The 25,929-nt window shown below is 37.6% G+C and overlaps 1 protein-coding gene across 2 annotated transcripts in view; it reads right to left on the bottom strand.

The window, feature by feature from the left end:
• UBE2E2 (ubiquitin conjugating enzyme E2 E2) overlaps positions 1 to 25,929 on the bottom strand; it is a 341,224-nt gene that overhangs the window by 31,632 nt on the left and 283,663 nt on the right. For both annotated transcript variants that reach the window (XM_036886132.2, XM_036886131.2), the window contains exon 5: positions 18,742 to 18,889. In XM_036886132.2, the coding sequence (XP_036742027.1) occupies positions 18,742 to 18,889 (148 nt within the window). The remainder of the gene's footprint in view (positions 1 to 18,741; positions 18,890 to 25,929) is intronic.

Below are 25,929 nucleotides of genomic sequence, written 5' to 3' on the forward strand. Positions count from 1 at the left end.
ATTGGCACATGATGAAGAGTATTTTAACAACTTTCAGACTGAAACTTTATATAAATCCTGTATTAGTCTGTTCGGGCTGTCATAAGAAAATACCACAGACTGGATAGCTAAACAACAGAGATTAAGAGGCTGGGAAGTACAAGATCAAGGTGCGGGCCAATCTGGTTTCTAGTGTGGGCTCACTTCCTGGCTTGTTGACAGTCACCTTACCCCATGTCTTCATGTGGCGGGGAGACAGACAGAGCCCTCTGGTGTCTCTTCTTACAAGGACAACGACCCTACTAGATCAAGGTTCCGCCCTTATAACCTCATTCAACCTTAATGGCCTCTTTATAGCCCTATTCCAAATACAGTCACCGTAATAGTTAGGGCTCCAACATATCATTTTGGGGGATACAGCTGAGTCCATAGCACACTATACAGGCTGCTCTTACTGCACCTGGGGGCCATTTATAGCAAGCCATGTTTCACATGTCCATCCTTTCCTGACAGTGAGCCCTCTAGTCAGTCACCCTTCTCACATTCTCATCCCTACTTTCTTTTGTCCTATACTGTTTGAGGACCATCTTCTCCTAGCTGCCCCCATTCTTCTGAGCCACACCCTCTCCGAGCTCTAATGAGGCCATATACTGTTTCTGTACTTCACTTATTCCTGACACACCCTCCATCAGATTGCCAATGGAGAGAAGAGTATTTCCTGTAGCAACAGCAGTGCAGTGATTGTAGCCCCTGTAAAACTCCCCGAGTGCCTACTTCAGCTCCTTCCAACTACTAAAAATAAATACCTGTTGAACTGAGTGTCTGAGCACTCTCTAAAATTATAATAATTAGTAATAATTGCAATGGCTATTTGTTAATAGGTTAATTTTAAATGACTAATAGTGAACAGGAAAATCATTTTACATTCAAGAATCTGTGAGAATAGTTTGTGTGAAGGGGAGTATGAATGGAATACTGTTAAAGGACTGGGGTAGATGGAAGTATAATTTGAAAAGAATGCTTACTCCTGGACATTTGTTCATAGAGAGACTCACAGACTGCAGTTATGATGCTAAGAGGAAGCTATCCTATAGCTAGTGGTACCTTGGAAAAGATACTGGAACCATGGAAATGCCCAGATGTCAATATTGGCAGATGTACTACTGAACAGAAAAAACCAGATGTCACACAGAATATATGCAGGGAGCATTTATACAACACTTCCGTCTGTATAAAGGTTCTGAAGCACTTCAGAACTACAAAGGTACCCTCCTATACCTGGTCCCAAGTTGGCCAGTCTGGAGCCCACAATTAAAACTGTGTTCTTAGAGATTTTCAGATTGATGTGCTTATTTTATGATGTGCATATGAATGTGTCTCAATGGACTTTCATCCATGAATAAATCAATTAATAACAATATCATATTTGAGGGTGATTTGTCTTAAACCAGCTTCTGAAATCTTATCCATACAGAGCTCTCTTTGTATGGATTTCTAGGGTCTTCAGAATAGCGGGGTTTGAGGAGATAAGGCACTTTTGTTTGGAGCATATGGAAGGGTGGTGGAATGTGTTGTGGAAATTCACCTCTTGGGTCTAATGTACTTGCCTATTAATGACCCACCCTGGTAAGGGAGTCTGATGACTGAAAAAGGGCTGAGCTACTGCTCTACTATCCCGTGAATTAACTGTGTTGTGCATTTCCTACCTAGCCAATGGACAAACACTGTAGAAATGCTGATAAAAAGCACTCTGGGCTCCCTGAAATGGAGCATAGGCCTGTGTGGGTGGTGAGTGGTTTCTAACTGCAGGACATCCTGGCAGAGCAGGCATCCGGAGGCAGAGGGCTTCCATCATTGGTCACAGCTGCCCTGACGGTGAATATAAGTTCTCGCCCCAAATTCTGGTTCTAAGTGATATCTGCTTACCCCCAGACTCTTGTACTTTAATATCCTCCAGAGCAGGGACTTTGATGTAATTATTTGAACTATTCCCTCCTTTCTGCCTTGGTCTTAGGCTTGAACTAGAGCATGTTGAATGTCTGCTAAACAACCAAGTGATGGAGCTTAAGGCATCCGTATGGGTGTCCATGCACAGAAGCTGCATCTCAGCTGTGTCCCAGAAACCGTGGATGGGGCAGTGTGACCCAGCTGCTAAGAGCTCAGGCTCTGCAGGCAAACACCTCAAATGTTTAAATGTAAATCCCAGTTCTGACCCTTATGTGGACAAATTAACCTCTTTGAGCCTGTTTCCTCATCTGCAAAAAGCAGGTAATGTTAGTGCCTACCTCACAGGGTGGCTGAGAGGATTAGATGAGAAAATGAATGAGAAGCACAGTACAGTGCCTGGGACTTAGGAGGCTCAAAACCGGCCAGCTGTTGCTGTCACTATTACCGCATTAATTATTAGCACTATCGCCAAGCCTGGCAAAAATATAGGAGAAGAGTCAAGCACCACTACTTACCCTCGCAGTCTGCGTGTCAATGCTGCTGGACGCATTCCTTTTCAGCTGTGTGGCAGAGAGGGCTTTCTTCTCAACATTCTTTTCCTGCCTTTCCCATCCTGGGTCAAACTGTCACTCAACAGGGTAACCGTTAGATTAAGCTGTTTGCTGTCTCTAGGGAGCTGCTTCTAGAAGTGGATGGTGATTCTTCAAAAATTTTTTGATTGTGGTAAAATAAACATAACATAAAATTTCCATCTTAACCACTTTTCAAGTGTATGCCTGAGTGGCATTAAGTACATTCAAATTGTTGGATGGTGATTCTTGAAAGGCAGTATTTTCTAGCTTCCTCAGAACAACGTGGAGGACATTTCTTTTCCCCTTGAGTTTAGAGATGACCCTGAGAGTGACCAGGGCCGTCTGGGTGATGCCTAAGGATTTGCTTCAGCTCAGGGACTGCACCAAGGGAGCCTCCATTCCTTGGTACCAACCAAAATTTACAAGGACCTTGATCTAAGTTTCTTCTCATCATAAAAACATTGATTTTCATGGACAGTGACATCATCAAGTGGTGGCTGGTGAGAAGCCAATTGTGGTCATGTGGATGCATAATTAAGACAGGAAGTCAGACCTACTTTTCATCTCCCAGGCCGCAAGTAAAGAATTACACTATAAATAGGATTTCAGGGGTGGGATGACAGTATGAGGATAATAATGTTATCAACTATGTGACTCTTTACATTGCATAATACTTACTGCCTCTATATCTATCTAAAGAATGTTAGACTAGAGAATATCTAAGAAGAAACTGTTACAGCCATTTAAGAATTTCCTTCCTGGTTCACTCTATTTTCTGGTTGATTACTACAATGGCAATGTATGTCATTGGATGATATATTAAAAGAAGTATATAACATACATTTTAAAAGTAAAAATTAAAACTCAAGAATTCTAATTATCTATTAGGAAGACCCCAAAAGGACAGAGGGTCACATGTCTTTTCCTGAAGCCCAGCAGCTGGAGGGATGCTCGTTCCCAAGCTCCCCTGTTCTCATGAGGCACCGAGGACTCTCTTTGCTGACAGCAAAGCAGTGGAGTGATACTTCTTTACTAAAATCCCTTGAACAAAGTGGAAATTAATTCTCCTTCACTTCTGAAATGTGTTATTTTTACTTCCTAATGAGTTTCTAATTTTCTGTAAATCTGACATTACACAAAGTAAGCAGTAAATACACACATTACTAATTATTTATAAAAAAAGATCTAATTCCTCAACACAAAAGAGGGGACAATTAATAATTTTAGGAATGAATCAGTGACTGGAGCGAATGGAAACAGACTGATGCTTTAAAACTATAAATCAATACAGAGCATGTTTACAAAGTACAATTCTGCTGACAACAACTTACTGCCAGCTGGAACGTACAGTTATTTGTACATTTTTACTGCAGCCAGTAAGTTTCTGCCCAGTTTAAAGTGTAATACTTGGTTCCAGTAAAGCAAAAGACATGTTTGTCATTTCTTAAGCATTTGTATTTCATGAAGGGCTGAATAAATTTGAAAATATTAATTAAAAACTACAATAATGCTTCAGAAACTAACTTAATAGCCTGCCCTTTCATCAACTAAAGTTTAACTTTGGCCTTTCTCATTTTAATTTACTTAATACTTATTTTTGAAAATTTTAGTTATAAAAATTTGTATTACATACCAACTCTTAAAAATTCAAAAGATAAAACAAATATCAAAGTAAATACGAAAATCCTTCTCTTCTACCTCACACTTTCAAATTCTAACTCCCCAGGGGTTAATTCCTTTTTAACAGTTTGGTATGTGTATTTTCATCCTTTTTCTATGCATTTATTGTCAAATACATTTGTGTGAGGGTGTTTATGTGTATGGCCAGTTTTAGTTTTTAATAGATCAAACTACATAGTACTGTGGGTTTTCCTTTTTCTCTTTTCCATGGCTGCATAGCATCTATATTAGCATCTCTGAATGATGTACATTTAGAACTTTTCCAGTTTTTTGGTATTATACATAATGCTGTGGCATATTCCTTGTATGTATAGTCATGACCACTTGTGAACATTTCTAAAGGATGGATTCCTAGAAATGAGATTGCTGATCAGATATTAAGTGTATTTTATGTTCTGACAGGTAATTCTAAACTTTCCTCTAAAACTGTTGTACTAATCTATATTCCTACAGTGTATCAACAGGCCTTTCCCTATACCCTCATATACATAGTTATCTTTCATTTTTATCAATCCAGTTGAGTAAAAGAGAAATTTGTTTTTAGTTATTTAGAGTTTGAACATATTTTTGTGTTTCTTGGTCGTGTTTAGTTGTTCTGTGAATTTCTTGTTAGATCATTTTCCTATTTTTTTTAACTGAGTTATTAGTTTTTGAGTTGTTCACTTACAGTTCTTCCCATATTAGGGTTATTAGGTTTCTGCTCATTACATATGTTGCAAGATGCTACGTACTAATAATTTGTGGTGTTTTGCCATATAGAATTAAAAAATTTTTATGTGGTATTATGTGTCAATCTTTTTTTTTTCATTACACTTTTTGGGTTTTTATCTGGCTTATAAAGGCCTTTCTCCATTTCCAAATTATATTTTAGAATGTTCATAAGCGTTGGTATGTTTTATTGACAATAACTTTTTTGAAATACAGTTTCACTAGGTATAGAATTCTAGGTTGAAAGTTGTTCTATTAGTACTTTAAAGAGGGAGTTCAACTGTCTCCTGGTTTGCATAGTTTCTGGACAGATGTTTGCTCTCATTCTTATTTTTGCTTCTCTGTAATAATATGACAATTTCTCCCCCACCCCCACCCATGACTGCTTTTAAGTTCTTTTTACCACTCTTGAGGAATTTGGTGATGTGTGGTTTTCTCCATGTGTTTCTTCTGCTTGGGGTTCATCAAGCTTCTTGAATATGTATTTAAAGTTCTCATCAAATATGAAAAAATAGCAACTGCTATTTCGTCTAATTCTAACAACTGTATAAGTACTGGGTCAGTTTCGAGTGAGTGCTCCATATCATTTGTCATGTTTTCCTGCTTCTTTTGATTCTGGTAACCTTTGACTAGACCCAAGGTAAAGTGGATTTTACCTTGCTGGGTGCTAGACTTTTTTTTTTTGTTCTTATAAATACTCTTAATCTTTGCTCTTGGAGACAGTTTAATCCTGTTAGGTCTTGCTTTTATGATTATGTAGGTGGGCTGAGGCATGCTTAGTCTAGGGCTAATCGTTTTCCACATCTGGGGCAAGACTTTCCTGTGTATCCCTTTCCCATGAATTATGAGTTTTTCCAGTTTGGCTGGTGGGAAAAGGCACTGTTCCCTTTAATTCTTTAGGATGGTTCTTGTAGTGTAAGACCTAAAACTAAGGTTCAATATTGTGCGCTGTCGTGACATCTTGGGAAAACTGGGAATGCCTCAAATGGCCCAACTACAAATTCCCCTCCTGACTGTGCTCCCATGGATAATGGCCCCTAGTCAAAGAACCTTTCTTATCATGGATATCAGGAACAGTAACTGCTTATCACTGAATAGTGGGCTTCAGTTTCTCACCAGCCTATGGAATTATTCAAACACACCAATCATATCCCTCTCTACCTTCTTTAGACTATAAAGTCTGCCTCCCACAGCCCTTGGCTGTTGACTCAGTTCCTGAGTATAATCCCTATGTGTCTCTGGTGTGTGATATCCTCCCCTAAGGCTAAGAGTATCTGTGACTAATAAATATGTGACTGTTGTCGGTCTCATCTGTCCAGTGTTTGGTGTGTGTTTGGGCCATTCCCCATAATCCCAGGATAGGAATCTACCCCTCACCAATGTGGAAAAGGTGAAGGAAACAAGATAGGTCTTCTCCAGACTTGTGTAGTTTCCTTGTAGGCATGTGCTGATCAGTACTCAACTGAATACTTGAGGGGGTGCCTTCTGCAGATCTCAGGGACTCGTGTGTGCAACTCTCTTTTCTCCATACTTTGTCTTGGGAATGCTAGCTGCCTCAATTTCCCTGGATTCAGTTCTGTTTGCTCAAGTTAAAGAGTCTGGTGGGCTTTACCTGGGTTCCCCTTCCAGCACCATGGCCTGAAACCCTCACAGGGAAGTAATTTAGGGTTCATTTCATTTGTTGTCAATGTATCATGCATCACTGTCCTTCACTGCTTGAGTTCAGTGTCTTTAAAACCATTGTTTTATATATTTTCTATGTTTTTGGTTGTTTCAGGTGGGAGGGCAAATCTGGTTCCTGTTACTAGAAGTGGAAATTCCTCCCATTATTTCTTTAAATATTTTTCTCTTTCCTACTTCCTTTGTGGCGGCTCTAATGAGAAGTATGTTTCATAGCTTGATGTTGTCCCACAGCTCACTGAAACTCTGCTCATTTTACTTTTTAGGCTTTTATTTCCTTTGCTTCATTATGGCTGGTTTCTAATACCTTGTTCAACTTCACTGATCTTTTCTTCTACTATATCTAATCTGCTGTCATTCCCATCTAATACACTTTTTTATGATACTGTATTTTTTTTATCTCTAGAAGTTTAATTTGCATCTTTTAAATATTTTGTTTACTTCCTCATTATCTTTGTGCTTTTTTCTACCATCTCAAGTATATAGAATTTATTATAATGGTTGTTCCAGTGTTCTTGTCTACTAATTCTACAATCTCTGTCTTTTCTGGGTCTGGTTTTACAGATAATTTTTATCCTGGTTATGGGTTCTATTTTCCTGCCTCTAAAATGCCCAGTAATATTTTATTGAGTATACAAAATGGAATTTTATACTGTTGGGTGCTGGAATTTGCTGTATTCCCTTAAAGAATATTGTACTTTGTTCTAGCATGTATTTATTTATTCCTTATTTATTTAAGGGAAGTTTAATTCTTTCAAGCTTGCTTTTAAAGTTTGTTAGGGGAGGTCTACAGTACCCTTTAGTGCAGCGTTGATTTGAGAACTACATGATTTCCTGCTTATTGTGAGGTCTTTCCACTCATAGTTTCATGTGAGCCCTGATTCAAAAGAATCTCTTTTTAGATCTCTAGAGTGTTCTCCCTGTACAGTCCCTCTTTCTCTGGGCCTCTGCTTCACATATACAAGCCACCTTGGTCTTTGCAAAGTCCTCTCTCTACCTCCTCAATTCAGTGAGACAGCTGGGATCTCTCTGGTTTCTTCTTTTCTCCCTGTACTACAACCTGGAAATGGCCCCTAGGCAGTAAGCTGGTACAATCATGGGGATCACTTCATTTGTTTGTCTTCTCTCAGAGATTGCAATCCCCGGCTGCCTGTTGTCCAATGTCTAGTTTTCTAGTTGCTTAGGGTAGGAGTAAATCTGGTTCCTGTTATTTCTTCATGGTCAGAAGCAGACGTCTATTCTGATGTATTTATAAAACATTATAAACAAACCAGATAACAAATTATATCTAGTTCAGTAATTAAATTTGCTTAAACCTTGCTACGAATAGCTAGGTTTCACTCCTACCTTAACTAGACATAGTCTCTGATGGTCAGGAGTTATTCATCCAATATAATATTCTGACATGTTTTAAGCTGTCTTTAGACCTGAGACTTGTATCTTACATGGGGTGGGTAAGAGCAAAGGAACACTCAAGGTGAGAGAGAGTAAAGGTTAAAAAAGGATTGGGCTTGAAATAAGGGAAAGTTTCCCAGGGAGTTCCTGTCCCCTGAGGGCAAACAGTTGTGATTAGGGTTGTTGGGAATAAAGAAGCAGACTTGTATTTCATTTTATAAATGACAGAGGATAACACTAAATATTTTAATTATCTAGACTACAAAAATGGGATCCTAAAGCTAGTTGAAATCATTAAGTTTGACTAACAATTCATTCTCCCTATTAGTTTTCCTTCTAGAAAGTATATTCTTTCACATATGAAACTCCAAACTCACAAAATTATGAAGAAGCCATTTAAAGATTTTATGCAAGAAGTGAAATTGCTTTTTTAGACATCTGAGAGGCCAGGTCATCATGCCTTGAAGAGCTAATAATATGGGCCTTCAGGTCCATCCACTCCATTTAATGATACTCAGAGCCTTCAAAGTGTTTACAGAGGTCCATATACACCACTTCATCTTTACAATAATGCTGTGAGATGGTCAGGGTCAGAAGTACTGTCTTAATTCAGAAATGAGGGCACTGATTTATCTAGCAAGTGAGAGAGCTGGGAAACATTCTGATTTTCCTGTACCTTCAAAACTCAGTATAATTTGGCTCCTCTGACCTAATCTTTTTTAACATGGCAAGATATAATCTTCATTGTGCTCAGACTCATCTGACATTGGTAATTCACTACGGGGCATCATAAGTCAAGTTCAGTAAAAGATGCATGCACAGGTATGCCACTGTGAGAGAAGTCAGGCATATATGCAGTGAAGAGCAGGGCAACAGCTCAGAGATAAACAACATAAACCATCTTACGCTATAGACTAACTCCAGTGCTTTCATTTAATAACCCTGGTACCTACATACAGGACAAAGATGTTGAGAACATCAAAACGAGATTATTGTGGTATGCACGTGATACTGCTTTGGCAAAGCTACTTACAGAGCATAGGACTTTATTTTTAATATATTTTCCAGACTAGATTAAAAGAAGAAACTGTTTAACTGGCTGAAGAGGCCATGCACTGGCTGAGAATGGCAGCAACTCCAACAGAAGTCACAGGGTTCGGCTGCATTTTCAGAGCTGACATTGTGCCCCTTCCAAGAGCTGACGGGGTCACTCCCCACCCAGAACAAGAGTTGCCACTTGGCACATGAAATGAAATGGGATATTCCAAGGTTATACTAGGCCAGTGGATACTACAAGCTAAGTTATACAGTTAATAGAGACAAAGAAAAAAACTCTTTTAAAATAAAAATAAATAAAAAAGACAGTTTGGATTTCCTTTTTATAAAAAAGAAACCAAACAATTTTTTGAGTTAAAGAAAGGTTAAAAGAAGTGAAGAGGGAAAGCAGCAGGTGACCAGTGATGATAAAAAAGAGAAAAGAAAAAGCAGCAAGAGCAGAAAACCCAAGAAGCTAGGAATACAGATAAAACAGCTGAGACCAGCCAACAGGAAGAGGGAGACGGGAGAAGCGCTGTCCGAGGACACACACGCCATGGAGTCTGCCTTGTAGAAATAAGTACGCGCTGGTCCCCTGCACTCGGCCACCAGCTCCAGCTCTGTGGCTCTTACTGAGGTTAGGAACACACGTCGGAGAAGCCTGGGCTGCAGGCGGGCTGTGTGCATACATACTCTGAAAACACAGAGAGTAGGTCACTTGTCTTTGTATTACAAACTACAGGAAGTAAAGTGCAACAGAGTCCTTGGGTTAGTGGGGACAGGTGGGAGGTGAGTGAGCCGGGCCACAGCTCCACAGGATGGTCCGCCCTCTGTCTCCTTTGAAAGATGATGTGGGTTATGCTACCTTTTGGGGTAACCTCTGGTGTGGTTCATTCTCTTTCCCTTAATTGCTTTTTCTCTGAGGGTTCCTGAAAGAGGCAGCGTGTAGAAGGCAGCCAATGAGCGAGCTGATAGAACACAAGCACAAGCCCAGAGGCTCACACCGCTCCAGCTCTTTCTATTTCAGGCGGAGGACACAGTCTAACATGCCACCTTAAGAGCATCCCTCTTCTTGGGCTTTCACAGCGGGTCCCTGACCACGTCAGACAACTACTAACAAGACACAGCTTCATTAACAAAGCCTCTGGGCGTAAAGATGCTTTAAAAGTGAGTGGCCACAGAGGGGCCTCCTCAGTGCTGCCCAGGTGGTGTCTGTGGTCCCAGAAGGTGATGCTCCCTGAAAGGTCACCTGGAAGGGGACTGTGACAGCTGTGGGGGATTGTACTGAGACAGAAGAGAGCAGGGCACAACAGCCTCTGGGCTGAGGGATCCTTCCAAGGGCACAGTGTGCAGTTAACCTGGGGGGCATTCTGTGCTGTTATCAAATTTTTAAATTGCATTCACTTTTTAAATTAACATAAAGTAAAATCCACGCTATATCACTTATAACCAGGCACAGAGGTTTTATGACAGGAAATATCATTAGAATGATTCCATTTACCAATAACAAGCCTACTGTATTAACAAGCCTCATTGATATGGACCGAATGGGGACAGAATTCTAAATTGCAAAATAAATTAACCGAAAAGAAATAGCATGTGGAGTATGAAAAGTGACATATAGTGAAGATCTAAGAAAATGACACAGCCCACGTAATCAGCTACTTAATAATAATCTCATCATTTCTACATATTTTAAGTGGCAGAAAAGAAAGACATCTGTGGCAGATCCCTGCCTGAGATTAACACCTGAAACCTTTCTGTTTGTATGGAGACCAAGAGACTATAGAACAGCTGGACAACCGACACAGGAGAAGTAAGTCTCGTTGGAACAAAACTGCTTAGCAAAGCCTGACGCGTCACGTCTCTCCTGACAGAAGCTGTAAATAGACCCAGATTGTGAGCGCTGGGTAGTTATGAAATGTGCTCCTTGGACTTACCAAAAGGTAAAAATGTAATCTCTCATTTATTTTACCTTTTACAATCACTTTGCAAACAAAAAGTCAGATGATTTGCAATATAATACATATGCTCAAAAAACAATGGTACCAGAAACAGTATAATCCAAGTCATAGTAGGAAGCATGGAGGAAGTACAGGATAGAAGGAGGATACTAACTGGAAGGCTCCATGGAGCTGCTGTGGCTGAGCAGTGCATCAGTGCTGCGCTACCTGACAGCCAAAGTAAAACAATGCAGGCTATCAAAGGAAAAGGACTTATTTCAAACAGTGGCACACTTACTGTAGCTCCTCAACTATGAAAAATGAAAAAAAAAACACAAAACACTGGAGAGGTTATCTAGGGGAACAGAAAAGACCTTTGACCTAATATATACAGTTTCTGCGTAAGTTTTTCCTTATCATTCAATAAAAATTCTTTTTACTCTAGAACTAGGAGAATTAATCCGAGTCCCTTTTCACCACTGTAATCTTTGTTATCCTTTAATATCTTCATTTAAGAAACAGTAAAAGTTAATTAAAGTCTAGACTAAATATTTTTGACTCTTCAGAGATTCAAGTAAGGGAAGAAGTCTTTGAATCATTTCTTGGGTAAATAATTCTGAGTAAAAGACACTTTGCTGTGTGAGTGGAGAGTGCTGTTTGTTTTTATTGAGGGTCTATTTTACTTTCTGGTTCCCTATTTGTGTTTTCAGAGCCTTTCTAACAATGACAGAACAAACAGGGAGCTTCACCAGCTTTACCCAATTCCCTCAACAGCATCGGATGCCAAAGACTTGACAATAACTTAGGGGAAGAACAACACCTCAAATACAGACAATTTATTAAATTTAAACACTAAGACACTTACTAATTGATTTTAGTGGGGGAAGACTTCAGTTTTGGGAGAGTGTAGAAATCGGTAAGTACTGATCTAGAGCACCCTATTTCTGTCTTAGTGTTTCTCTAAACAAAAACCGGACTGTTGATTTCTAAAAAGGAAAACCTCAAAATGACATTTTCTAAAATGTCAAAGAGAATTTTCATCTTAAGTTAACACATAGAACAGCTTTTTAATAGGATCAAGTTCTAAATCAATAAATTAATAAATCAATAAGAAGAGCTAATGTTCTTTTTAACCTAGGCAAATTGGATGTTCAGGAAACATAACAAACTGATGGTTATGTTAAACAAAGACTTGCCTACACAAAGCAGAAATACCAAGGGCTGACAAGGACACTGGATCTGTCATACAGTCATCTCTCACCTACATACCTAAGCCACCAATCCTTTTCTGGCAACTCTGACACAAGGAGGGGCCCTTTTTCATGTTTCAGTGTACAGCGACCCAGTCTACAGCCATGAGCAGGGAATTTCAGCTTTCTTTTCTCATTCTATGTTTCCTAGAAAATGATTCTTTGATAAAGTGCTATATACAAGTGGATCTTTTGGTTCACATTATTATATACCAGTATCCCTTGTATGAGGACTGAACAGTTTCTTTTTACAGAATGGCAAGGGAGGGAAAAAAATCCCTTTAAATGGTGTTGAAAACTCATTTATAAATATATAGGTCAAAAGTGAATTATCTCAGAATTGTTATTTTCTGTTTTTTTAAAAATAAATTTATGATGGTACAGAATCACTTTTGTGTAACTCCTTTAACTCGCAAAACAGAAATGTTCTTCTCTTTAGTGATGTGTATTCCCTGCTTTTATTCATCCTTCTCAATGAATCCTGTTTTTCTAAAACCTCCAAAACACAGCATATTTCCAAACTGACCTGAGTAAGCCTATGGGAATCTGTGGGGTGAGGGTGGGCAGGGTTTCAGGGTGCTAGAGGTGACACTGAGCTAGAACCCAATGTCCTTCAGAACATTTTGGATTTTATTTACTCTCTTGGTATTTAAAACACCAGGTATATTGACTAACTACATATAACTACAGTTTTCCTCTGTATAAGGTATCAGAAAAATTACATCACTACAGAGTACAGTCTACCTACCCGATTCCAATGACTTTTGGAATTCAGCATGTAACATTCTAGAAGAGAGCCAATCTTCACAAACAGCTTCAAGTTGGCTGTATACTGTACTTTATATATTGCTACTATATAATATATATTGGTACTTTATAAGTTTCTCACTTTAAAAAAAAGTCCTAGGCTTAAGAAATACGGTATCTGTGTAGCTGTAATGTCTCTTCTAGAAAATTTTTGTTGGTTTGTTTTCCATCCCTGCTAAGATAGCCAGCTTTGAAAACAGGTAGGCTTATCATGTTTATAGCTTTACCTGAATTTTATTTAAAGAAATTGCCCTTGGCCAGCTGTCAAGCACAGCAGAATGGGATATGCAGAAGCAAGGTTTGTGCTGTGGTAGTAAGGAATGGAATCCTCTTAGATTCCACTTATGTACCTTTCATCAGTCTAAGAGTTATGAATTTAGTGTAAATAATCTACACAAATATGCCTGTGTTGAAATAATTAATTGTACTGTATAGTCTCCACCCCAGGGCAGTCACTATCAATTACAAAATTTTAATATTTAGTAACATGTTTTGCTATCTAATCATAACCCAGTCAAACACAAGAAATTAATGACAAAGCTGAAGTATCTGAGCTAACTTATAGATAAGTATTGTGTTAGTTTAAAAAACAGGCCATAAATGCTTTGAAGCAGAGGCTGTGATGCTGGGGAGTGAGGAAGGCGCCTTCTCCGGCCTCTTAGAGCACGCCAGCGAAGAGCCGCTGCGAGTAAACTCCTCTTTCCACTTGCTCAGTCTGCGAAGAATAAAGCCTCACCAGGGAAGTGCAGCTGTGCTCACCCTTGGCGTAATCACTGTGTAAGGCTGAGGGTTAATTAGCTGCCATTCTTAGCTCTATTTGTTGTTCCAAAAAAGATCTGCACAAACCTAAGACTGTGAGTAACTGATACTTGATGTGTATTTTGAAGCGGATGGGGAGAGGGAACTGCTCATCCATCCTGGGTGTTGATATCGGGGTACACTTAGAGCATTTTCATTTGTCCTGGCCCGTACAGGTCTGCCTGCTTGGAGAACGGTGGACAAAGACTTCACGGCTGTTTATAAAGTAGGACCCTGCTGCCCAGATGGCACCATAAGGCAGCCTATAGTTTGAATGCAGGTGAGAGGGAATGAAATACCCAGGGTAAAGGTCAGAGCCCAGATGATTCCTTCACAAAGCAAAAGAGCCAAATCCCACATCTTTTACAGATTACATTGTTGGTATGTCTAATGTTTGGCAGTTAAAAAAAAACAAAAACACTTTACTGTGTCTAAATTTCAAACTTTACTACATATTCAAAAGTAGACAAAGTATAACGAACTCTTATGTGCTCATCTCAGATTCAACAATTATAATAGTCAGTCTGATGTCTCTGACATCTCTACCTACTTCCAATTTTTCTGGACTATTTTGAAGCAACTTTTAGATATCAAAGAATTATATTTGTAAGTAGTTTAGTATGTGTCTCTAAAGGGTAAGGACTTATAATCACAGTGCCAAATTTCTGGCATTAATTCTTCAATAAGAAAAGCACAGTTTTCAAATTTCCAATTATGTCATAAGATAATACATTCTGGGGGGAGATTTTTCAATGATGACGTATCAGAATTACATTTACAATTAAACAAGCTCATAAACTTTAGAAATCAGCAGCTGTAGGTCAGGAGATCAGAACTGAGATTAGTAAAGCAATGCCAGATGATACATAGATATACACACTTTTCAGAAAAAGAAGGGAAAAAAAGGTCAGAATATTTCTGGACATTACTCAGTAAATAAGGCATCTGGTACAAGAACGCTGCTGACCTGTTTTTTTTCTCCTAACTGTCAGTGTTCTCAGGATAGCTCATTTTACGTGAAGGAAAATACCCATTATTTATAGGTCTGAAGAAGGCCTATAAGTATTTTAAATAATAAAATAGACTTTATATAAAGAGTAAGATAAAACATCTAGGCATTTAAAAAAACCCACAACATGGCAAAAACAAAAACAAAAAAGGATGAAATCAAGTAGAGCAAAACTTAAATTCTGTACATGTTTGAGAAGAGTATTTACAGATAAGCGCATTCCTGAGATAGGAAACCTGATTAGTACTCCAGCCTTCAGCAACACATGGATCCCCCCATGTTCACCAGATGGGACTAAACTCAGTTTCTGGGAGGCCAGTGCTGCCCTTTTGGGCTTACCATCCCGTTCTTCTTGGCTTTTGCTCTGTTCCCTAACAGTGTGTCCCAGCCAGACTTCGGCAGCCAGGTCAGGTCTGCTATGTGAGAATGCTGCGTCATGCTCAGTAGGCACCACGGTGCTGAGTGAGCAGCCCTGTCAGGGCCTGTGGGCAGGCCTACCAGACCACTGCAGTGGGGACAGAGGGATTACCACTGGTGCACCACCAGCTGGCTGGTAACTGCTGGGCATCTGCCCCTGGAGAGAGAGTCCTTCCCAAGAGATGAGACGATAGACACTACCTGTTCAAGGTTTAGGGTTTTTTCAGATGATAAGATCCAAGAGTGTCAGGGCTGAGGCGGTGGTGGTAGAGATTATTCAATACTACTTTCAACTAAATTCAACTGAGCAGGTATTTATCAGCCACCTAATATACGCCTAATATAAAAACCTGGACATTTTGGCTTAAGATAAATATTCTGGGAAATACCATGAACATCTCATTTCTTTTGCAATGGGCTTTCACATATACCACCTCACATTAAATTTACAGAAACCCTGTGATTTAGGTAGGTTGATAACCTCTGTTTCATAGAAGAAATTAAGACCTGGTTGGTACAATATCACACAACTAATAAACAGGGAAGCTGGTTTTTAAATCGACATCTGCTGACCGTAAATATCATGATGTAAGAATGTGTAGCGCTCCTTAAACACATACATAACATTTGTTTCTGAATAGACCAAAAATTCTTGAAAGAGGCAAATGTAAAAACTATGAGAACTGTATGAAAAAGATAAAAGAGTGTTTTCAAATCGGTTGTCTATTTCCTTATGCAAGGCCTCCTTCTGAGCTGATAGTACTTCTGTGTGAAAATAGCTCTGCAGATTTGGTATAGGAAAACCTTCTATATTCATATTCTATCAAATTCACATTTGTGATAATTTGCAGATAGGTTATATTGAAGTTTCACTTAAATCTAGGGGGAAAAACTTGCAGAGATTGGAAGTGCACAAGAAATCAATGTGAAGTAACACTATCAAAAAAACCCTGCACATTTTGGCTTAAGATAAACTCTTTAAGACTCTAGAAGTGTGAACATACATGTAGATGATGTGTCAGTTAGGAAACTTTTTTATATGTGTTAAAGTATGAACATTTAGTTCATTAGTATGTATTTTAGAGATAGTATTCTATTCTTTCATCAGATAGTCTATCTCTGGCCAAATTAAAGGTAACATTATTTTCTTTAGGATTACTCTTACTGGTAACAGCATTATTTTCAAAACTGTTGATTTTATTTATGTGATTTTGGTTTGGCCAGGTGTGATTTTTATTTACTTTTGCAGAATGCATCTGTAATTTTCCGACACAGCAAAAGAAAACTCTAATTTACTAAAGAGAATCTTTTTTTTAATCACTGAGAGAAGGTTTTGATGGAATGAATCTCTTCTTTTAAGCAGGGACACCTGTACAGAGAACAGACTCTAATATACAAGTCGATTCAAGGGGACAGGACACCACCTGTTCGCCAGGAGTCCAAGCAGGCCTGATGATGCTGGGGTCAGGACTGCCTCTTAGTACTGAATTTTCTCTCCAAGTGTCAAGTTGCACCTTATTCCATGTGTAAGAAGGGAGGACTTCTTATTCCTCTAGTGCTCAGAAGTGCTCATAAATAGTAGGATCTCAAAAGTTTGTTTCTCTCTAATTTTATCAAGATATGCCTGACATAAAACACTGTAAGTCTGAGGTGTATAGTATAATAACATGCTACCATAGCTTCTTGCATAAGTGATTTACAGAAAATAAATTATTCTCTTAGAAAAAAACTCCCCTCCAAATTTCAGTAAAACCCGAAAGTACTTTTTTGGGAGCAGGGAGGCAGATGCAGTTCCATGTTTCAACATTTCCAGGAAGACCCCTTGGGTCTGGGCCTCATACCACACATTAAAAAATGGCTTTTTATGACATTGCCTCCAATGAGGCTATACACAGTCACAGAGAGACAAATGGGATTGAAACAGTAATAATGAGATCCAAAGAACAAAGCATTTGTCATTCAGTTTTAAATTAGTGCAGCATTATTGAATTTCACTATCTAGGGTGAAGTATGAATTCAAAAAATATTTTGTAATGATCTTGCACAATTATATTTTCTTCTTGGCATTAAAAGCATTAATTTGTTATCTATATTCTAAATTATCACAATTAAATTCTGTTTTTACGTTTGTTCATTAGAAAAAGTTTTGGTACTGAAAAATAACAGACAAAAATTTAAAGGATTATAATTTCTTTATGTTTTATAAATCAGCCAGGAGCCCAAGAGAGACCTTGATTCTTACTTGTCATTTCTCTATTGTCTATTATAATGTCACTTGTCTAGTGTATTCCTGAACTTGGGAGATGGAATACCATGAAATATTAAGGCTACTAATTACTCAAAGAAGGATGTCTTTGTGAGAGCATGAATGAAAACCCTACAGTTACCTTTGGATTTCTGCTGTGTTTAAAAGTAAACCAAAATATTTAGAAATCTGGCAGCTGGCTTATTTTTTAGTTAAAAGAAGCTATTCAAAGGATGGACCTAGTGGGTATCATGCTAAGTGAAATAACCCAGGCAAAGAAAGACAAATACCATGATTTCATTTATATGTGGAATCTAAAAAACAAACAAACAAAAAAGAAATACACCCATAAATACGGACAACAGACTGTTGGTTAGCATAAGGAGGGGGGCGGGAAGATGGGTGAAACCGTGAAGGGGATAAAGAGGTACAAACTGCAAACTGCAAAACAAGTTAATCACTGGAATGGACATGCAAATATAGAATATAACCAATAATACTGTAATGTCTTGGTATGGTAACAGAGGGAACTACACTTTCTGTGGCAAGCAGCCAGTAATGCAATATAATTATCATGCTGCTGTGTTATACATCTGAAATCATATGTTACTGTATATCAACTTTATTCCAATAAAAAAATTTAAAAAGATGGTCAAGGACATAATCACACATCTGGTGCACACAGGAAGTAAGAACTTTCAGCATTAAGCACACCAGCAAGCCATAAAGGCTTGGCCATAAACTCTCTTTAGTTTTCCTGGGAAGTTGTATTTCCTTGTTTACTTTTTGGGTATTTCTAGTTCAGGATCATTCAGCTTTTTCGTTCTAATTGCTCATAAGGATGAATGGTCATTAAGGTGCTAAAAAGGTCACGTCCATGTGGAGCTGCCTGGTTATTATCAGATTTTAATAGCCCACATTTCTCAAATTAACATCTTCTGGTAGGCATCTAATTAAAGATTAAGCTCTTCAATTTGAATTTTTATTATTATTTGGCAGCAGAATGTAATGCATTCTTTAAATGCAATTCGTCATCTAAACTGATTTTTCATTAATTTTTATCACCCTATGCTTTTTCCTTCTTGGCAAATAATAGGTGTTAAAAGACTAAAGAGAAGACCCAATTTAAAAAGAAAGCAATTACATACTATGGAAATTTAAAATCAATAATAATAGTACTAATAGTGGTGGTGGTAGTAAAAGTAAACAATTTCCTAAGGTCTGACATTTAGGTCTTCAGTAGCCCCAATTCGATATTGGATCTAAAATCTCTTACCAGGGTTGCAGTCTGTAAGAAGTGAGCAGATGGACAGGAGAACTTTAGAAATGGTTAGGGCTGGACTCCAGTTGTCCTTTAGGATGTCCAGACAGATCACGCCCTGGCTGTTAATATTACAGTGATAGATTCTTGTTCTGAAGGTGACCTAAAAGAAAACGTAAACTTGTTATAAATAAGACATACCTTTTATTAGGCAAAATGATCCAAGGGTCATTGGTTGAACCATATACTTAATTTTTCCTTAGGCACATGAGAAGAATCAATAAAGAAACTCATTATTTCAGAAATTATTATTCTGGGCACAGAGAACTGAACCCCAGCACCAAAATCATGACATTGTGCTTTTGATGAAGAGTGCTATTTAATCAACGTTCTGGGGATTGAATTTACTCTTGGTGCAATTGTAGGAATTGTTCCGAAGAGGAGATTAATTCGGACCTTTAAAAAAATCTCAAACAAATAAATTTTCAAATGTAAAAATATCAAAGGAAACATTTGTGGAATTTCAGGTTTTAAGGATTTTGTACATTTATAAAATTCAAATAAGCATGGAAATACTATAAAAAGGAAATAGATATGATTCTGTGCTATGGTTTGACAAAAGCATTAGCTTGGGCATGTATGTGAATATACCTGGTTCACAGAAAAACTCATTATAACTTACAAGCTTTTTCTTCCTTAAATTTTACATATTGAATGTAATATTAGTGTAGCCCACATCCTCCCTATGACAGCTAGATCACTACTGTACTTTGCCTAGGTGTAACTTTGAAACATACTTAGAATGTTTTTAAAGAATTTTGAAAAAGTTGTTTGAATCAGTTTTCGAACTCTGGTAAAACTGTTTCATAAAAGTTTTACATAAGTGACAGTAAGATTTTAATGTTATTTATTAATATCAGTTTATAAATGTTCTTAACTTTATAAGTTAAAATATAAATAAATCTTGGCACTCTAAAGACCAATCTTTTGATACCTTAAGTTCAAAATGGCTCTGAACCAAGAAAGACACAGACAGCAGATCTTTTGGGTACTGCCACTCCACCAGGGCATCCTGCATCTACTCAAATACCAGAACAATTAATTCATATGATATCCAGTCTCAGAAAGGACAAATATGGTCTTCTACTACTGGTGAACAACATGGTGCCATTCTCAGGATAGAGTAGTACTCCCAGTAAGAACTACCATTAGCAACATATAACCTTGTTAACCTTGACATCCCTTTCGACCCACACACATATCCCAAACACCTAGAAATGCTGGAGAAATTACACATAACATTCTTTAAAATATACAGTTGAATTTGCATGAGGAATCCCCCAGAGGTTAGAACTGAAAACCAAAAACTACAGTAAGCACATGAGCTGAAAGTATGGTTGGCCAGGGGTGGGGCTTAGGGAAGAGGGAGGGACGGAAGGATAGTCAGTCTTAATGCAAGCTTGGGTTTTAAGCCCTCATGGAGAAAGATGAGTCCTTAGATCTGCATGTGGTAAGGGGTTGGAACGGATTGCCCTTAGACAAATTCGGACACTTGAGCAGCTAGTCTTTTATTAAATGGATGGTCTCGAAAATACAAGGCCTTATGGGAGAGAAAGAAAAGACACTTGCCAGAGAAAGCATGGGCTCTGGGGTGGGGAGAAAAATATTTCCCCTGAGAATTCTAATTCCTGGAATTAGCACTGTTTATGATGCAAACACTAACTAAAAAAAAGCTTAAATGAATATATTGCTATTACATCAAATATATGTTTAAGGCAAAATTGAATAAAGTGGATCACTGTATTATGATAAAATGAACAATTCATTAGGAAAATATAACAATTTAAAATCTATTGTACCTAACAACATAGCCAAAAATATGAAAAGTAAAAATTGGCAGAATTATAAGGAGAAAATGACACATTTACAATCAAAGAGGGACACTCTGACTGTAGTAAATGATAGGTCAACCAGACTAAAATGTAGTAAGGATACTGAAAATATGAACAACCAAATTAACAAAATTAAGGCACTAAATGAAGATAAAATTTCACACCCAACAATTAAAGAGTACATATTCTTTTCCAAGTACATAAGAAACATTTATAAAAATTGATCACATGCTAAGCCAAAAGGAAGTTCAACATATTTCAAAGAATTACTAAGACCACACAGATTCCCCATCATATGTTTGGAAACTGAAAAACACATTTTCAAATAATTCTTAGATGAAAGAAAAAAGATCAGCTATATTTATAGCTGAATGACAATGAAAATGTTGGGTTGCCAATACCAAAATATATGACTCGGCTAAAACAACTGTAAAAATGAAATTGACAGTTTCAAAGGCAAATATTAGAAAGGAAAAAAGACACGATAAATACCAAGACAGTAGAAAGGAAATAAAGATATGAGTAGAAGTTAATAAAACACAGGGAGTATCTAGTAATATTAAAATTCTGCAGAGAACTCAAAGTGTCTACCCCTTTAAGTGCTAGTTGAAAAGACAAAATATTTTTATGATGCAATGTAAATGATGAGTGGCTTTTTTAATACAATAGTGATATTTTAAAAACCAGATTAGCTACTCTGACCCAGTTAATTTTCAAAGGAACTCAAGGAGGGAATTAGTATTATTGTACTGATTTTAAAAATAAACTGTAAACATCAGGAACAAGACAAGGATACCCACTCTCCCCACTTTTATTTAACATAGTTCTGGAGGTCCTAGCCTTGGCAATCAGACAACACAAAGAAATAAAAGGCATCCAGATTGGCAAGGAAGAAGTCAAATTGTCCCTGTTTGCAGATGACATGATATTGTACATAAAAACTCTAAAGAATCTACTCCAAAACTACTAGATCTAATATCTGAATTCAGCAAAGTTGTGGGATACAAATTAATACACAGAAATCTGTTGCATTCCTATACACTAATGATGAACTAGCACAAAGAGAAATCAGGAAAACAATTCCATTCACAGTTGCATCAAAAACAATAAAACACCTGGAATAAACCTAACCAAGGAAGTGAAAGACCTATACTCTGAAAACTACAAGACACTCATGAGAGAAATTAAAGAAGATACCAATAAATGGAAACACATCCCTTGCTCATGGATAGGAAGAATTAATATTGTCAAAATGGTCATACTGCCTAAAGCAATCTACAGATTCAATGCAATCCCTATCAAAATACCAACAGCATTCTTCAACAAATTAGAGCAAATAGTTGAAAAATTCATATGGAACCATCAAAGACACCGAATAGCCAAAGCAATCCTGAGAAGGAAGAATAAAGCAGGGGGAATTATGTTCCCTGACTTTAAGCTCTACTACAAAGCCACAGTAATCAAGACAATTTGGTACTGGCACAAGAACAGACCCATAGACCAATGGAACAGACTAGAGAGCCCAGATAGAAACCCAAGCATATATAGTCAATTAATACACGATAAAAGAGCCATGGATATACAATGGGGAAATGACAGCCTCTTCAACAGCTGGTGTTGGCAAAACTGGACAGCTACATGCAAGAGAATGAAACTGGATTATTGACTAACCATACACAAAAGTAAACTCAAAATGGATCAAAGACCTGAATGTAAGTCATGAAACCATAAAACTCTTAGAAAAAAACATAGGCAAAAATCTCTTGGATATAAACATGAGCAACTTCTTCATGAACATATCTCCCCAGGCAAGGGAAACAAAAGCAAAAATGAACAAGTGGGACTATATCAAATTAAAAAGCTTCTGTACAGCAAAGGGCACCATCAGTAGAAGAAAAAGACATCCTACAGTATGGAAGAATATACTCATAAATGACATATCTGATAAGGGGTTGATATCCAAATTATACAAAGAGCTCACGCACTCACCAAACAAAAGCAAATAAGCCAATTAAAAAATGGGCAGAGGATCTGAACAGGCACTTCTCCAAAGAAGAAATTCAGATGGCCAACAGGCACATGAAAAGATGCTCCAGATCACTAATCATCAGAGAAATGCAAATTAAAACCACAATGATATATCACCTCCCACCAATTAGGATGGCCAACATCCAAAAGACAAGCAACAACAAATATTGGCGAGGATGTGGAGAAAGGGGAACCCTCCTACACTGCTGGTGGGAATGTAAATTAGTTCAACCATTGTGGAAAGCAGTATGGAGGTTCCTCAAAAAACTCAAAATAGAAATACCATTTGACCCAAGAATTTCACTCCTAGGAATTTACCCTAAGAATGCTGCAGCCCAGTTTGAAAAAGACAGATGCACCCCTATGTTTATCGCAGCACTATTTACAATATCTAAGAAATGGAAGCAACCTAAGTGTCCATCGGTAGATGAATGGATAAAGATGTGGTACATATACATAATGGAATATTATTCAGCTATAAGAAAAAAACAAATCCTACCATTTGCAACAACATGGATGGAGGGTATTATGCTCAGTGAAATAAGCCAGGCAGAGAAAGACAAGTATCAAATGATTTCACTCATCTGTGGAGTATAAGAACAAAGGAAAAATTGAAGGAACAAAACAGCAGCAGAATCACAGAACTCAAGAATGGACTAACAGTTGCCAAAGGGAAAGGGACTGGGGAGGATGGATGGGAAGGGAGGGATAAGGGGGAAAAAGGGGCATTATGATTATCACAAATAATGAAGGAGGAGCACAGGGAAAGGTAGTATAACACAGAGAAGACAAGTAGTGATTCTATACCATCTTACAACACTGATGGACAGTGACTGTAATGGGGTATGTGGTGGGGACTTGATAATGGGGGGGGGTCTAGTAACCATAATGTTGCTCATGTAATTGTACATTAATGATATCATTAAAAAAAACAAAACAAAACAAACCTGTAATTTTGTATGGTAGGTGGATGTTAACTAATTGTGGTGCTCATTTTACAATATAGACATATATCAAATCATTATATTGTAAACAGTAAAATTGGAAACAATTTTTACAAAAATAAACTGAGGCTCAGAGATGTTAAAGAACTGGCTCATGGTCCCAGAGTTGGTGTAAGTAGGGAGCCAGAATTTGAACACAATTTTATTGACTCCAAAAGCCCATGTTCTTCTGTTCAGCCTCAGTGTTTGTTCTTTTTTTAAATTTTGAGATAATTATAGATTCATATGAGACTGTAGGAAATGATGCAAACAGATCACATATAGTCTTTATTCAGTTTCCACCAATGGTAAAATCTTGCATAGCTACAGTATAATATCACAGAAATTGACATTGATATAATCCATATTGACCTTTTTCATTTTATGACCAGTTCTACATGCATCATGTTTACAGGTTTCTATGCAATTGTATCACATGTAGATTTGTGCAAATACCACCAGTCAAGATACATAGTTGTTCCATCACACACATACTCTGTGCTACCCTCTAACAGCCAGTTACCTTCCCCCTTTCCTCCCTTCTCAATTCTTGACAACCACTACTCTGTTCCTCTCTCTTTCTTTGTTATTTCAAGGATGCTATAGAAATGGCATCACATGGGATGCAACTTTTTGAATTGGCTCTTTTCACTCTGCATAATTGCCCTGAGATCCATCTAAGTCATTGCATGTGTCAGTCAGTAGTTTCTATCTTCTTATTGCTTGGTAGTAGTCCATGGTATGAACATACCAGTTTGTGGAACCATTTACCCACTGAAGGACAAATGAACTGTTTCCAGTTTTTAGTTATTAAAAAGCTTCACATGAAGTTGCTGTGAAGATGTGTATGCATTTTTGTGTAAGCACATGTTTTTATTTCTCTGGGATAAGTGCCCAGGAGTGCAACTATTGGGTTTTATTGTAAACTCAAACTTAGTTTTATAAGAAAACTGCTTTATTTTTTTCCAGAGTGGTTGAACCATTTTACAGCCTCACCAGCAGTGTGTTCCAGTTTGTCTACATCACTGTCGGGATTTCATGTTATCACTATGCTTTATTTTAGCTACTCTGATAGGGTGTAGTCACACCTCATTGTGGTTTCAATTAGGATTTAGGGAAATCCCTAACTACTAGTGGTGCTGAACACTTTTTCATGTGCTTATTTGCTATCTGGATGGTATCCTCTTTCATGAGAAAGGATGTTCATGTCTTTTGCCCATTTTCTAATTAGATTTTGTTATTGGTAACTCACTGGTATTTTAAGTGGAGCTATTTCATTAAAAGTGATGTACAGCTGGATGAAAAATAAAGCATGAGTTTGCAAAGAATCTTGTGGAGTTTTTGGGCAGAGAATACTTTATACTTTAATGCTTTATAATACTGATGAAAAGGATCTGCTTTGGTGATGTTTGTTGACTTCTGTCCTGACAGGTGCTCATGAATAAACCACACTGAACTTCAAGAGGTAGCTCGATTGCTCCTACATGTTCTAATGGTGCAGGCTCCCACAAGTACCACCTTTTGAAGCAGGAAAAAATTCACTATCCCAGAGTTTGAATAAGTGTTATGTATTTACCTGTTGTAAGTCATGCTCTTCAGGGTTCCCTCATCACAGTCCAACTTCTATTACCACACTTGGTACAAAACCGTGAATTACTCTTGAAAATATTTTCTTTCAATGCAATGCTTGGCACGCAGAAAGAGACCACTGTTTGCTCAACAAATGCTAACAAATAATGGCTAGTGTTCAAAAAGACAAGTTATCTCTTTGAGGTGTTTTAACGTCTTGTTTATTAGGTAAAGGAGCATTTTTAGAACCACAATTTATAGTACGCTGAAAGTTGGAAAACTGGCGAATACCCTGAGGAAACGGCATATTTTTAATATGTTTGTGTCCCATAAAGTTACTTTACTAAAGTGTCCTATTATATTCAGGTATTATTTCAGGATAAACCAGTAATAAAAAAATGACAGATATTTAGTAAGCACTCAATATGTGCCAGGCATACACTTTTTTATTGTTGCTATTGTTATTTAACTATTAATGAGAACTGAAAAAAACGTGTAACCTGGTCACATCTCTAAGTGTTCCACAATCAAGGCAAAACACTTGCTAATAAAAGCTCCTGAAAAAGCCAGCATTCTCTTCTAGACCCTGTCACAAACCCAGGGGAAATGAGAGTGAAAAACCCATGCAAACTAATAAGGAATTGTCTGTAGCTCTTAGACATCATTGATGCAGAAAGAGAAAATGGCATTTTGAATACTGACACGTATCCAAGGATTTGCACCTGTTAGAA

This window comes from Manis pentadactyla, chromosome 14, assembly GCF_030020395.1.
Source record: "Manis pentadactyla isolate mManPen7 chromosome 14, mManPen7.hap1, whole genome shotgun sequence".
NCBI classification, from domain to species: domain Eukaryota; kingdom Metazoa; phylum Chordata; class Mammalia; order Pholidota; family Manidae; genus Manis; species Manis pentadactyla.